General features: G+C 65.1%; 2 protein-coding genes across 2 annotated transcripts; one reads left to right on the forward strand and one right to left on the reverse strand.

Moving 5' to 3' along the window:
- The first annotated feature begins 398 nt into the window (after nucleotides 1-398).
- On the forward strand, nucleotides 399-2,710 carry REX1BD (required for excision 1-B domain containing). The gene is made up of 5 exons (XM_064734522.1): nucleotides 399-452; nucleotides 988-1,070; nucleotides 1,474-1,678; nucleotides 1,754-1,842; nucleotides 2,190-2,710. The coding sequence occupies exons 1-5, from the start codon at nucleotides 450-452 to the stop codon at nucleotides 2,260-2,262; spliced, it is 453 nt and encodes a 150-aa protein (XP_064590592.1). The 5' UTR covers nucleotides 399-449; the 3' UTR covers nucleotides 2,263-2,710.
- A 195-nt stretch (nucleotides 2,711-2,905) lies between these two features.
- CRLF1 (cytokine receptor like factor 1) lies at nucleotides 2,906-11,527 on the reverse strand. Its single transcript, XM_064734523.1, has 8 exons — nucleotides 11,416-11,527; nucleotides 6,500-6,778; nucleotides 5,111-5,240; nucleotides 4,650-4,819; nucleotides 4,265-4,422; nucleotides 4,025-4,193; nucleotides 3,590-3,779; nucleotides 2,906-3,473 (listed from the first exon to the last, which is right to left on the reverse strand). Exons 1-8 carry the CDS (start codon nucleotides 11,495-11,497, stop codon nucleotides 3,158-3,160), a joined length of 1,494 nt encoding a protein of 497 aa, XP_064590593.1. The 5' UTR covers nucleotides 11,498-11,527; the 3' UTR covers nucleotides 2,906-3,157.
- Between the last annotated feature and the right edge of the window lie 232 nt (nucleotides 11,528-11,759).

Here is an 11,759-nt window from a genome sequence, read left to right on the forward strand (position 1 = left end):
CCACACACAAACCCCCTGTTAATGCACTGGGACCCCAGCCATGAGGGGTGACTGTCACCAGGACCCCCTACAGGGCCCTGCTCATGCACTGGGAGTCCTCTGGTCACTTCTGCAGGGTCTGGATGGACACCGGGCCCCCCTGCCCACCTGTTGGGACCCTCAGCCAGGTGTGCATGGGACTGGCTCCATCCTGGGGTCTCCCTTTTCAGCGGCAAACGCACCGGGAGCCCCGGCTGCCTGTTCAGGGACCGGCACCGGGACCCCTGTTCACGGAGCATCCCAGAGGCCCCGCTGCCTCCCTGTACCCACCCGGCCGTGTATTCACTGCACGGACCGTACCGGGGACCGGGGCTGGCGGCGCTGCCGCTCGGGGCCTGCAGGTGGCGGCGGAACCGCGCTCCGCCCCGCGGGCCCCGGGCCTGCGCCGTGCGGCCGGGCCGGGCCGGGCCATGGTGAGCGGCACCGGGAGCGGGACGGGAACGGGAGCGGCCCCGGCGGCGGGAGGGGCGGCCCGGGACCCGCGGGGTCACGGCGGGATGGTGGATGGGGGGTGCCGGTGCCCGTCTGTGCTGCGAACCGGGGGGATCCCGGTGCCGCTCCGCGGACACGTGGCCGGGGGTCCCGGTGCCCGTCTGGGCTGTGTGAGCACGGCCGGGGTCCCGGTGCCGCTCCGGGCGTGCACAGAGAGGGGTCCCGGTGCCCTTCGGTATCGCGGGCACTGTCCGGGGGTCCCGGTGTCAGCCCGGTTCGTGCACGGGTGGCCTGGGGGCCCGATGGGTGGGCAGGGGGATGTGAGGGGTCCCGGTGCCCGCCTGTGTTGTGTGCACAAGGCCGGGGGCTCCCGGTGCCGGTGCCGGGCTCAGCTCCAGCCCGGCGGCCGGAACCCACCGGGGACCCCCAGAGCCGGTGCTGGGGCAGGACGCGTTTCCCCAGCACCCGGTGCCGTTACCGGCTCACCGGGGCCACCGCGTCCCCTGTGTCCCGCAGACGGGCGAGGCCGTGCGGGAGCTGCTGCAGCGGCTGCGGGAGCTGCAGAGCGAGCGGGTCGAGACGTACCGGCTCTTCGAGGAGTGAGTACCGGCACCGGGGGCGGCACCCACCGGGGCGGGCGGGGCACCCCCAGCAGGGAACCGGATCCCCGTCCCGATTATTTTGCATCCTGTTGGGACGGGGCCATGGGGACGGCTGATGAGCTCCAGCTGGCAGCGGGCTCTGCGCTGGACACCTGAATCCTATTTCAGCATCCAGCGCAGGATGGACTTCCTGGGATGCAGGGCTGAGAGTGTGCAGGACGGAAAAACCCAAACCCCCGAGTTTCCCTCCCAAAAAAGCAGTTTCCAGCCCTGTCCCGTGTGAGGGGTGAGGCTGCCTGCTCATGCTGCCGAATCCAGCGGGAACAGGCGGGTGGTGGGCGCAAAGGGGGCTCAGCTCCAGGATTGGTGACAGCGGCTTCTCCCCCTCACCCGTCCGCAGGGGCCACCGGGCGTACCTGAGCAGCGCCCCGCACTATGACTTCCCGCGGTACCGGCAGCTGGTGCACGAGGTCACCGTGGCCTTCAGCGGCATCTCCCGGGAGGTGCTGGCCATCGCCGGCCGCCTGCGGGACCAGCTGGGCCGCCCCGAGCTGGCCCAGCACCTGGCCCGGCTCCAGGACAGGGAGCAGGAGAAGCTGCAGCTGGTGGGTGCTGGGCTGGGCTTGGGGGGTCCCTGGGGGTGCTCTGGGGGGGTCTCAGCTCCCATGGTGTCCCCGCAGACGGCGCAGCTGCAGCTGGCCCGGCAGCAGGCGCAGGAGCAGCCCGAGGTGGACGCCCATCAGCAGGAGGTGCAGGAGCTCAAGCACAAGTAGGTGGTGGCCCCGCTGCTGTGCCCCCTCATTTTGCAGCCCAGAACCCCAATGCCGTCCCCTCCTGCCCCTGTTTGGGGATGGCACCCCCTCCCCGGCCCGCGGGGTGTCCTGAGCTGGAAGGGACACACGCAGACCATGGAGCCCAGGCCAGGAGCCCCTTGCCTGCCTCTCCCTGCGGCCCAGGGGGGCCCAGATGGTGCCGTCGGGGTCTGGCGGCGCTGCGTGGCCGCGTCCCCTCGGCCTCCCCAGGCTGAGTGTTTCATAAACAGCGCGGGGAAGGCGAGGCGGCCCACATAATACGCTCCATATGGGCTTTATTTATAGTTTCCATCCGCTCTCGTAGGCTAATTAAAACCATTGAGGCAATCAGCGAAATTCTCCAGGACCTTAAGTACGATTCGGAAGAAGTTGAGTGATGGGTGTCCCCGTGGGAACGGCCGGAGGGGCCGGCCTGCTGGAGCGGGGGCCCCGCTCGTCCCCCACCCGCTCCCGGCGCACCTTGGCAAGGTGGGCATTGTCCTCTGGGCCCCTTCTCTGCAGCACAGGCTGGAGGGGTGCAGGAGCTCCCTCTGGGACGAGAGGGGTCCCCCCAAATCCCGAGAGCCCCTCAGCAGAGGGGTCCGGCGTGGGGCTGGTTCCCCTCCCCGGCTGTGCCAAAGGCAAAGCACAGCCCGCAGTGCCAAGGGCTGCCGTGCCAGGCCTCCATCGAGCTGGGCACTGTCCCTGCTGCCAGCTGGAGTCCCACGGGCAGCAGACCCCCCAAACCACACCTTTGAGGCCGGCTGTGCCCCCAGCCCCACTGCAGCTGCGGTGCTCCACACGCGCTTTTTCTATGGTCACCCCAAATAAACCTGTCCCCACAGAGCTGGCATGAGTGGTGTGATCTCAAGGGTTCGTGTGGCTCCCTCTGCCCCAGTGCCACCCCCTCCACCTTGGCCCGGTCCCCTGGGAGCCCCGGGATGGGGTGACAAAGGCCACGGGCCCCACTTGGCTGCCCGCTGCATCCCCGTCCCCGCGCAGCGCTGCCGCTCCGCTGACGCAGACCCCGCTGGGGTTTCAGAGGTTTATTGGCATTAAGCTTAAATCTGTTCCTAATTGACTGAAATGGAACCAAAATAAGGCTGGTTTGAATCAAAACCGGAGCAGGCACTGGGCAAACCCCAGCAGCCTCCAATCAGCCCGCGTGGCTCCCTGGGGACGGACCCCTCCGCGCACTCGCACGTGGGACCCTGGCGAGAAAAAGGCCAAAATCGCTTCCCGGGGGGAGCTGCGGCGAGGGTGGGGTCCCCCGGGAAGCGCCCGGCGCCCCGTTCATGCCGGGGGCTGCTCGGGCCGGCGGAGCCAGGGCCCCGCGGTGCCTCCCCCGGCCGGGCAGGGCTGCGGGGTCCCCTCGCTGCCGCAGGGCCGCGGTGCCGCCGAGCCCCCGGGGCTGGGCCAGCCCGGCCCCCCGAGCTCTCCCCACCCCGCTCCCCAGGGCTGCGGGGCCGCGCTGCGCCCCGGCCGCCTCCCGGCGCCCCCGCGGCGGGGCCGGGGCGGGCGCGGGCGGTCCCGGGTGGGCGCCGGGCGCCCCGTGCCATCCTGCCGGCGCTCGGTCCCCCGCGGGCTACAGCTTATCGCCGGGAAGGACCTGCGGAGAGGAGCAGAGCCCCGCGTCGCCCCGGGGTCGTTGTCACCCCCCAGCATCCCTGGCGTGGGGGGTCACCCCGCGTCCCCACCCGGCCGGGGAGAAGAAGTGCGAAAGGCTCCTTACCTACCTGGTTGCGTGTTTTGTGCGATTTCTGCAGCCACACGCGCCACTGGTCGTAGAGCTTGATGCCGAGGTTGGAGCAGCCGTAGGCGTGTTTCTTCACCCAGCCGAAGAACTGCTTCAGCTCCCGCCGCAGCGTCGTGTTCTGCTCCCCGCCTTTGGGGTCGCAGCCCCCCGCCACTCGCTCTGCGGGGACAAGGGGGGCGGTGGCACACGGGGGGACGCGCCTCGACCCCCCCATCGCCACCGTGCCGTGAATGGGGAGAGGAACCCGAGCAGGTTCGGGCTCCCAGCTGGGAAAGCCGAGCTCCAATTTGGCTCCTTTGCAGGAGACCCGGGTGCGGGGCTTGGAGCGGGGCAGGGCCCCCGCACATCCCCCGGGGCTCGGGGAGGCACCGGCGGCACCGGGGAGCGCTGCCGGCCGCACTCACCGCTGCGGGGCGTGGAGGCGGCCGTGGGGTTGCTCCAGTCGCTCCAGATGCCGGCTTTCTTGGAGCCGTAGATGCTGAAGGGGTTGCAGCGCACCTGGACGAAGTAGACGGTGCCGGGGCGCAGGCCGGCCAGGCGGCACGAGGTCTGGTTGCCCACATCATCCACCACCTGCAGAGGGACGAGATGGCAGCGCCCGCACCCGCGCCCACCCGCGCTGTGCCCCGGCCGTGCCCACGCACCTTCCACTCGGAGCTGTCCTCCACCCGGTATTGGATCTGGTACTTGGCTTGGAAGAGGAAATCCTTGAGCGCGGGCGGGGAGCTCCAGCGCACGCTCAGCTGGTCCTCCAGGTCGCCCACCCGGCTGACGTGCACGTCGGACGGAGGGTCCGTGGTGACTGCGGGGACACGGCAGGGCTGGCCCGGGGCACGGCGGGCAGCGCCGCGGGGCCGCGAGGGTTAAGGAGCCGCGGATGTGGGAGCGACTCGGCGCAAACAGCCTAATTCGATTAGGAGCAATTCTGCTCACATATCGCCCATTTCCTGCTGCCCCCGCCCAGCCCGGCGCGGCCGCTCCCCTCGCAAGGTCACCGGCACCGGCACGGCCGGGACACCCGTGGCTCACCCACGTCCAGGATGTCCAGCATGACCACGTCGGACACGGCCACCCCCAGGCGGTTGGAGGCCTCCACCCAGATCTCGTAGGGCGTGAAGAGGGCCAGGTCCTTGGGGATGTGGCAGGAGTAGGTGCCGGCCGTGTGGTACTCCTGGCAGGTGTTGTCCTGGCCGTACCACCTGCGGGCGGGTGATGGCTGAGGTGCTGGCACCGCTCCCCCATGCTCCCGTGGGTCACTTTTTGGTTTTTCCACGGTGCCAGAATTGGGGGACTGACCCCGTGGTTCACTCAGTGATTCCCAACTCAGCCAGGCCCACAGCAGCTTCTCCTCACCCTGCCCAGCTCCATGAGGAAACTCATCCCAGCAAAGCAGGGGCCAGCCAGGAGGCATCGAGCTGCCCCTTCCCTGTTTCCCATTAAATCCCACCCCAAAGTTTTTAACAACAACGGGGATGAAGGTGAGCACCCACCTGCGCTTGTACTTGAGGGTGTAGTTGGTGTGCAGGAAGGTCTCCCCTTCCGTCCCTGGCGCCCACTTGCAGGTCAGGTCCTTCATGTTTTTGGACCAGCAAGTGATGTTGACTGGTTTCTCTGGGGGTACTGGCAGAGACAAAAACCAAAGAACAAGAGGTTCCAGAGCTGTTTTTTTCCAGCCACGGAGACACAAGCCCCAAGTCCAAGCTGCGTTCCCAGCTGAGCCTCTGTATTCCCGGGAATGCGTAGCGACCCAAAAAACAAACCCGAGCTGCATTCCCCGTTCCGATTCCGTATTCCTGGGACAGAGCATCGGCCTTAAAATAGCCCGAGATAAAATCTTACGATTATTGGTTCGGACAAGCGCGTTTTAACCGAGGCTTTGCCGAAACAGCCTCGGAGCTGTGCGAGGGTCAGGGCTCCACCAGAGCAGGCTTTGGTGAGAACCAGCACGCGGATTCCTCCCTGGGGATCCCCAGCTTCTCTCCCATGGGGGAGGCACATCCCAGTGCTGGCCAGACCTCCATACAGAGCAGCTGGACCCTGGCACGGAGTGGCTGGATCCCAGCATAGAGTGACCAGACCGCAGCACAGAATGACCAGATCCCGGTACAGAGTGACCAAACCCTGGCACAGAGTGACCAGACCCTGGCACAGTGACAACACTGCAGTACAGAGTGACCAGACCCCAACACAGAGTGACCAGACCCCAGTACAGAGTGACCAGACCCTGGCACAGAGTGACCAGACCCTGGCACAGTGACAACACTGCAGTACAGAGTGACCAGACCCCAATTCAGAGTGACCAGACCCTGGCACAGTGACAACACCACAGCACAGAGTGACCAGACCCCAGCACAGAGCAGCCAGACCCCAGCACAGTGACCAGACCCCAGCACAGAGTGACCAGACCCCAGTACAGTGACCAGACCCCAATTCAGAGTGACCAGACCTTGGCACAGAGTGACCAGACCCCAGCACAGTGACCGCACCCCAATTCAGAGTGACCAGACCCCAGTACAGTGACCAGACCCCAATTCAGAGTGACCAGACCTTGGCACAGAGTGACCAGACCCCAGCACAGTGACCGCACCCCAATTCAGAGTGAGCAGACCCCAATTCAGAGTGACCACACCCCAGCACAGAGTGACCAGACCCCAGCACAGTGACCACCCCCCAATTCAGAGTGACCACACCCCAATTCAGAGTGAGCAGACCCTCAGAGTGACCAGACCCCAGCACAGAGTGACCAAACCCTGACACAGAGCAGCCAGACCCCAGTACAGTGACCATACCCCAATTCAGAGTGAGCAGACCCCAGCACAGTGACCACCCCCCAATTCAGAGCGAGCAGACCCCATCGCGGCGCAGCAGCACCCACGTACATCCGACATAGAGGCAGGAGCCGGCCAGGATGCCGCCGTCTCTGCTGTGGCACACCAGGTTGTCCCCCGACTGCTGCCTGGAGCCGTTGAGGCGGGCCAGGGCCACGCTGAGCGTGGAGGGGCCCAGCGCGGCGTAGGAGGCGGCCGGGAGGCGCCGCCCGTTCAGGGTCCAGTACAGATCCTCGGCCCGCAGCCGCATGTCCGGGCTCACCGTGCACGTGGCCACCAGCGAGGAGCCGATGAGCAGCGTGGGGTCCTGCGGGGAGATCACGGCGGGGTCTGCAGCCGGAGACAGAGCGGGGAAAGCCGTTATGGGGGTCGGTGCTGAGCTGAGCGGGTTAGGGCTGTGCAAGCGTGAGTGCTTATCTGCTTTGCGTTGATTTAAACGCCTTGATGTCTCCTCTGTGTTCGTTTATGTCTGTTTAAGTGCGTTGTTTTGCTATTTTGCATCAATTTAAATCATCGCATCTATATCGATTTAAATCATCGTATATTTAAATCATCGTTTTGTGTTAATTTAAATACATTGTTTAGCTGTTTCACGATTATGTACTGATTTAAATCACATATCTATTTTATATAGATTTAAATCATCACATATCTATTTTATATCAATTTAACACACTGGTTTCCATTTTACATCCATTTAAAGACACTGGTTTCTATTTTACATTGGTTTAAATGTGTTTAATATCTATTCTTTACTTCTGAACATTTATACCTAAAGACATTTTATATCATTTATATCGCTTTAAATACATTTTGTATCTATTCTGTATCTCAATACACACCTATTTTTTATCTATTTAAATACGCTTTACACCTACTTTTATATCTACATACATTTTATATCTAAACACATTTAATATCTATTTTTATATCTGCATCTATTTCAGAACTTGAAAAATACTTTTCCTATCCACTTTTTATCTTTATTCTCCCCAGGGCTGGGGTGGGGCTGGGTTGCAGCTTCGGAAGTTTCTCCCCGACAAAAGGATTTCAAAAAAAAAAAGAAAATTCGAGGGGATTTTCCAACACTGCCAAGCTCCGGCATTTCCCCCTGGATCGCCTCGCCCAGGGGTGAGAAGCGCTTCCCAAGAGCTCCCTCCTCATCCTCACCATGTGCTCCCCAATCCCACCGCTCTCCCTTCGGCACCCCGGGGGTGCTCAGGCTGGGGGAGCCCCTCCATGGGTGGAAATTCCCATCCTGGGACCCCTCCCCAATCCCCTCAGCATCCCGGGGGTGCCCAGGCTGGGGGAGCCCCTCCATGGGGGGAAATTCCATCCAAGGACCCCTCCCCAATCCCCTCAGCATCCCGGGTGTGCCCAGGCTGGGGGAGCCCCTCCATGGGTGGAAATTCCATCCAAGGACCCCTCCCAAATCCCACCGCTCTCCCCTCGATATTCCGGGTGTGCCCAGGCTGGGGGAGCCCCTCCATGGGGGGAAATTCCATCCAAGGACCCCTCCCCAATCCCCTCAGCATCCCGGGGGTGCCCAGGCTGGGGGAGCCCCTCCATGGGGGGAAATTCCATCCAAGGACCCCTCCCCAATCCCCTCAACACCCCGGGTGTGCCCAGGCTGGGGGAGCCCCTCCATGGGGGGAAATTCCCGTCCCGGTTGACCCCGGCCCCCTCGGCCGCCCCGGCCCCGCCGCTCCGTGTCCGCCAGCCCTTATCGGCTCCATCCGCACGCGCCGGGCTAATATTCCCAAATTACCTCCCGGAAAGTGCCGCGACCTCCCGGCCCCGGCGAGCCCCGGGCCCCGATCGGCTTTCAGCGCCCGCCGCCCGCCCCGGCTCCCTCCCGGCGCTCCCGAATCCCCGCACGATCCCAGCGCGGGTCCGCCCCCCGAGCCCGCAATTAGCGCTCCCAAATCCTCCTCCTTAATTAGGAACTGCCGCCGTGCTTGGGGGGTGCTGGTGAGGGGGAGGAAGAAAATCCAGCGGGGAAAAGCGCCCCAAATATGCAGGGATTGGTGCCAGGCGCCCGCAGCGCCCCCGGATCGGTACCGGGTACCCCAAACACCCGCGGGACGGTGCTGGGGACCCCGGGGTGCCCCGAGCATCCACGGACGGTGATGGATCCATCCCACCCTCCCGAACAAACCCTTCCCAGGGCCAGCCAGGCCTCTGGAAATCTCATCCCCCTCTGTGCCCACCCCGCTCCGACCCCGCCGCGAGCCGAGCCCGGCTCTGCCGATCACACACCCCGCGCTCCGAGCCCTGATTCTGCTCAATCTTAATCTAAACAGCCCCAGAAACTCGCACGAGCACCGTAAAACAGACACGTTTCCCATCCTCCGAGCAGGACCCTCTGGAGGGGCCAATTTTCTCTTTCTCTGTATTTTTTTTTCCCCTGGATTTTGGGTTTTTTTTCCCTCCTCCAAGCAGGAGCCTCTGGAGGGGCCAATTATATACATATATATATTATATTTTTTTCCCGCTGGAATTGTTTTCCCCGCTCAGCACGGCCGCAGCGCCGAACATGTGTTTTAAAAGGGAAAAGTGTGAAGTTTTCCGATCGGAGAGGAAAGGGCCGGAGAGACGCAGGCAGGCTGTGGAATGTGCAAGTTGCAACGAAAATACCTGCTCGGGGGTTTTATGGCTTCTCTATTGCAAAAAAAAAATGCTGATCAGGTGCTAAGTAATGCTATAAAGTAAAACCACATTTCCAAGGTGTCGGGAACGTTTATGCTTTTCTTCCGAAGGGCCGGATTTCATTTTGGTTTTATATCGGAGTTTTAAGGGGTTGGCAAAGAAAAGGGGGGAGGGAAAAAAAAAAAAAAAAAGCTCCGATAAGTGTCAGAGATCACGCAGTTAAAAAAGATTTATTGAGCTGTGCAGGGGGTTAAAGGAAAATAGAAATAATTGCCCTGAAGAACAAAAGGGAATTTGGGAAGCTCTGAATTCCACAGGAAAAATAAAATTAAATATATATGTGTAGTTTGAGCTCTTCTAACACTCGAGCAGCGAGGTTTGCGGGCAGACACGGTACCCAGAAATGCTTTATCCCTCTTTTCTACCCTGCTCTCCAGTGGTTTTTTCCCCTTTCTCATCCCCGCCTGGCATTTCTCGTGCCCATCCCTGGGCTCGAGGAGGGATTTATAAAAAGCCCAGGCATTCCAGCGCGGCCGAGCTGCACCGAGGGGAAACTTTCGCTCTCTAAAAGGAGATTTGGCTTCGCCTTCGCCAGCGCCGCCCGTCGAGGGGGCAGCGCTGCCCCGGACCCCCGTGGGGAGGGGGAAATGGGGGTCGGGGGGGACCCGGGGGGTCGGGAGGGGAAAGGTGCGGGCTCAGCCCCACCGAGGGTCCGGCCGTGGCCTCGCGCGGCTCCCGGCGGGATCAGCCCCTCCGGGCACCGGGTGGGCACCGGGTGGGCACCGGGACCGCCGGGACCGGCCGCTCTCGCTAACGGAGGGGTTTTGGAGCGTTCCTCCTGCCCACCCCATGGCTCCAGCAGCTCCTGCCCCAGTGAGCGCCCTCAGGCTCCCCGCTACCGACGGGGCTGGGTCGGGGCTCGGTGCCGGTGGCCGGGCAGGGGACGCGGGAGCTGCCGGGCGAGAGAGCGGTGCCGTTTGTGGCGGGTCCCGTTGGCGCGTCGGAGCGGAGAACATCCATGGCCCTGAGAAATTCCCATCATAGGGAGGAAGCCGAACTTCCTTTCCTGCGGCGGGGACCGGGGAGCGGAGAGCGGGGAACGGGGAGAGGGGAGCGAGGAGCGGGGAGAGGGGAGCGGGGAGAGGGGAGAGAAGAGAGAGGAGCGGGGAGGGCAGAGAGGAGCGGGGAGCGGGGAGCGGAGAGCGGGACCTCGCCCTCCCCGGGCTGCAGCGGGGGCAGCGGGGCGGCGGCCGGGACCGGGACCGGGGCTCGGTCGGGTTTGGGGCTCCGTGGGGAAGGGGCGATCCCTCCCCCGCGTGTCCCCCCATAGCCAGGGGGACCCCGATCCCCGCGGGGCCGAGGCCGCTCCGCAGCCCAGCCCACAGGTGGCACCTCCCGGACCTGCCACGGCCGGGTGGGGCCCCCAAACTGGGCATCACCGAGGGGCCCCCAGGGGGATATTTTTTGGGGGGGGTCGTTGTTTTCCGTGGGGCGGGGAGGGAGATCCTCGTTGTTCTGGGTGGGAAAAGGGGATTCATTGTTCTCTGGGACGGGGGGCGGCTCTCCGGGGGAAGGGGGGACCCCGTTGTTCTGGGCAGGGGGAGGGGGGCTCTCAGAGGCTTTGGGGGGGCAGAGGGGGGCGGTGGCTCCCGGGGCTGCCGGGGGGTCGCGTGGGGAAGGGGTTCGCTATTGTTCTCCGGGCCGAGGCCGGGGGTTTCCATTGTCCTGGGTGGGGAATGGAGCCGCATTGTTCTGCGGGAGGGGGGGCTGCACGGCGGGGAGGGGGGACAGGGGGGAGCGGCCCCCCCCGGGGTCCGCGCTCTCCGTGGGGAGAGGGAGCGCTCGCTGCTCCGGGGCGGGGGGCTCTGCTCGCTGCTCCGGGGATGGGGGGCAGCACTGAAAGGTTCCTCCATTGTTCTCTGCGGGGAAGGGGCGGGGGGGTCGGGGATGGGGGATCCCGGCTGCCTGTCGGGAGGGGAGGGGGGGTCCCGGCTGCCCTCGGCGGGGGGGTCCCCGTCCTCCTCCTCCTCCTCCTCCTCCTCCTCCGGCGAAGCGCAGCCCCGAGGTGCGCCCGGGACCGCTCCGCATCCCGGGGCCGGGGGAACGCGGCGCACGGAGAGGAGCGGACAGCCCCGGGGGGCTCCGCATCCCGGCACCGCTGGGGGGAACGGGACACGCGGGAAGCAGCGGGGGAACCTCGGGGGGCTCCGCACGCCGGGGCCGGAGCCGGACGGGAGAGCCCCGGGGGGCCCCGACGGGACCCCCGCCCGCCCGCCCGCGCCCACCTTGCGGGAGCGGCCCGGGCTGCCGGTACTCACAGGAGAGCGGCTCGGCGCGGGGCAGGCGCGGCAGGAGCAGCAGCAGCAGCGGCAGCATCGCGAGCGGCGGCGGCGGCGGCATGGCCTGCTCCGGTGCCCGTCGGTGCCCGGGGCGGCGGAGCGCACCGGCACGTCCGGGGAAGTCCCGAGCAAGTCTGAGCAACCCCCGGTTACCAAAGCCCCAACTGCCGCCCTGGCCCCGCCCCGGGACCGCCCCCGGGGGGGCAGAAAGCCACCGGCCCCGCCACCCCCCCCCGCCATCGTCCCGCTCCGGTACCGGCCCCGGGAGCGGCCCCCGCCCGGTGCCCGCCGCCGCCGCGGGATGCTGGGCCCCCCCCGCCCTC

This window comes from Zonotrichia leucophrys, chromosome 28 (assembly GCF_028769735.1).
Source record: "Zonotrichia leucophrys gambelii isolate GWCS_2022_RI chromosome 28, RI_Zleu_2.0, whole genome shotgun sequence".
Lineage (NCBI taxonomy): Eukaryota > Metazoa > Chordata > Aves > Passeriformes > Passerellidae > Zonotrichia > Zonotrichia leucophrys.

Bases quoted from the DNA above. Each gene is read 5' to 3' on its own strand.
- REX1BD (XM_064734522.1), top strand. The intron at 1,071-1,473 runs GTGAGTACCGGC...ACCCGTCCGCAG, and splicing joins ACGTACCGGCTCTTCGAGGA to GGGCCACCGGGCGTACCTGA. The intron at 1,679-1,753 runs GTGGGTGCTGGG...GTGTCCCCGCAG, and splicing joins AGCAGGAGAAGCTGCAGCTG to ACGGCGCAGCTGCAGCTGGC.
- CRLF1 (XM_064734523.1), bottom strand. From the start codon at position 11,497: ATGCCGCCGCCGCCGCCGCTCGCGATGCTGCCGCTGCTGCTGCTGCTC. The intron at 6,779-11,415 runs GTGAGTACCGGC...CTCCGGCTGCAG, and splicing joins CCGCGCCGAGCCGCTCTCCT to ACCCCGCCGTGATCTCCCCG. The intron at 4,194-4,264 runs GTGCGTGGGCAC...GTCCCTCTGCAG, and splicing joins AGGACAGCTCCGAGTGGAAG to GTGGTGGATGATGTGGGCAA.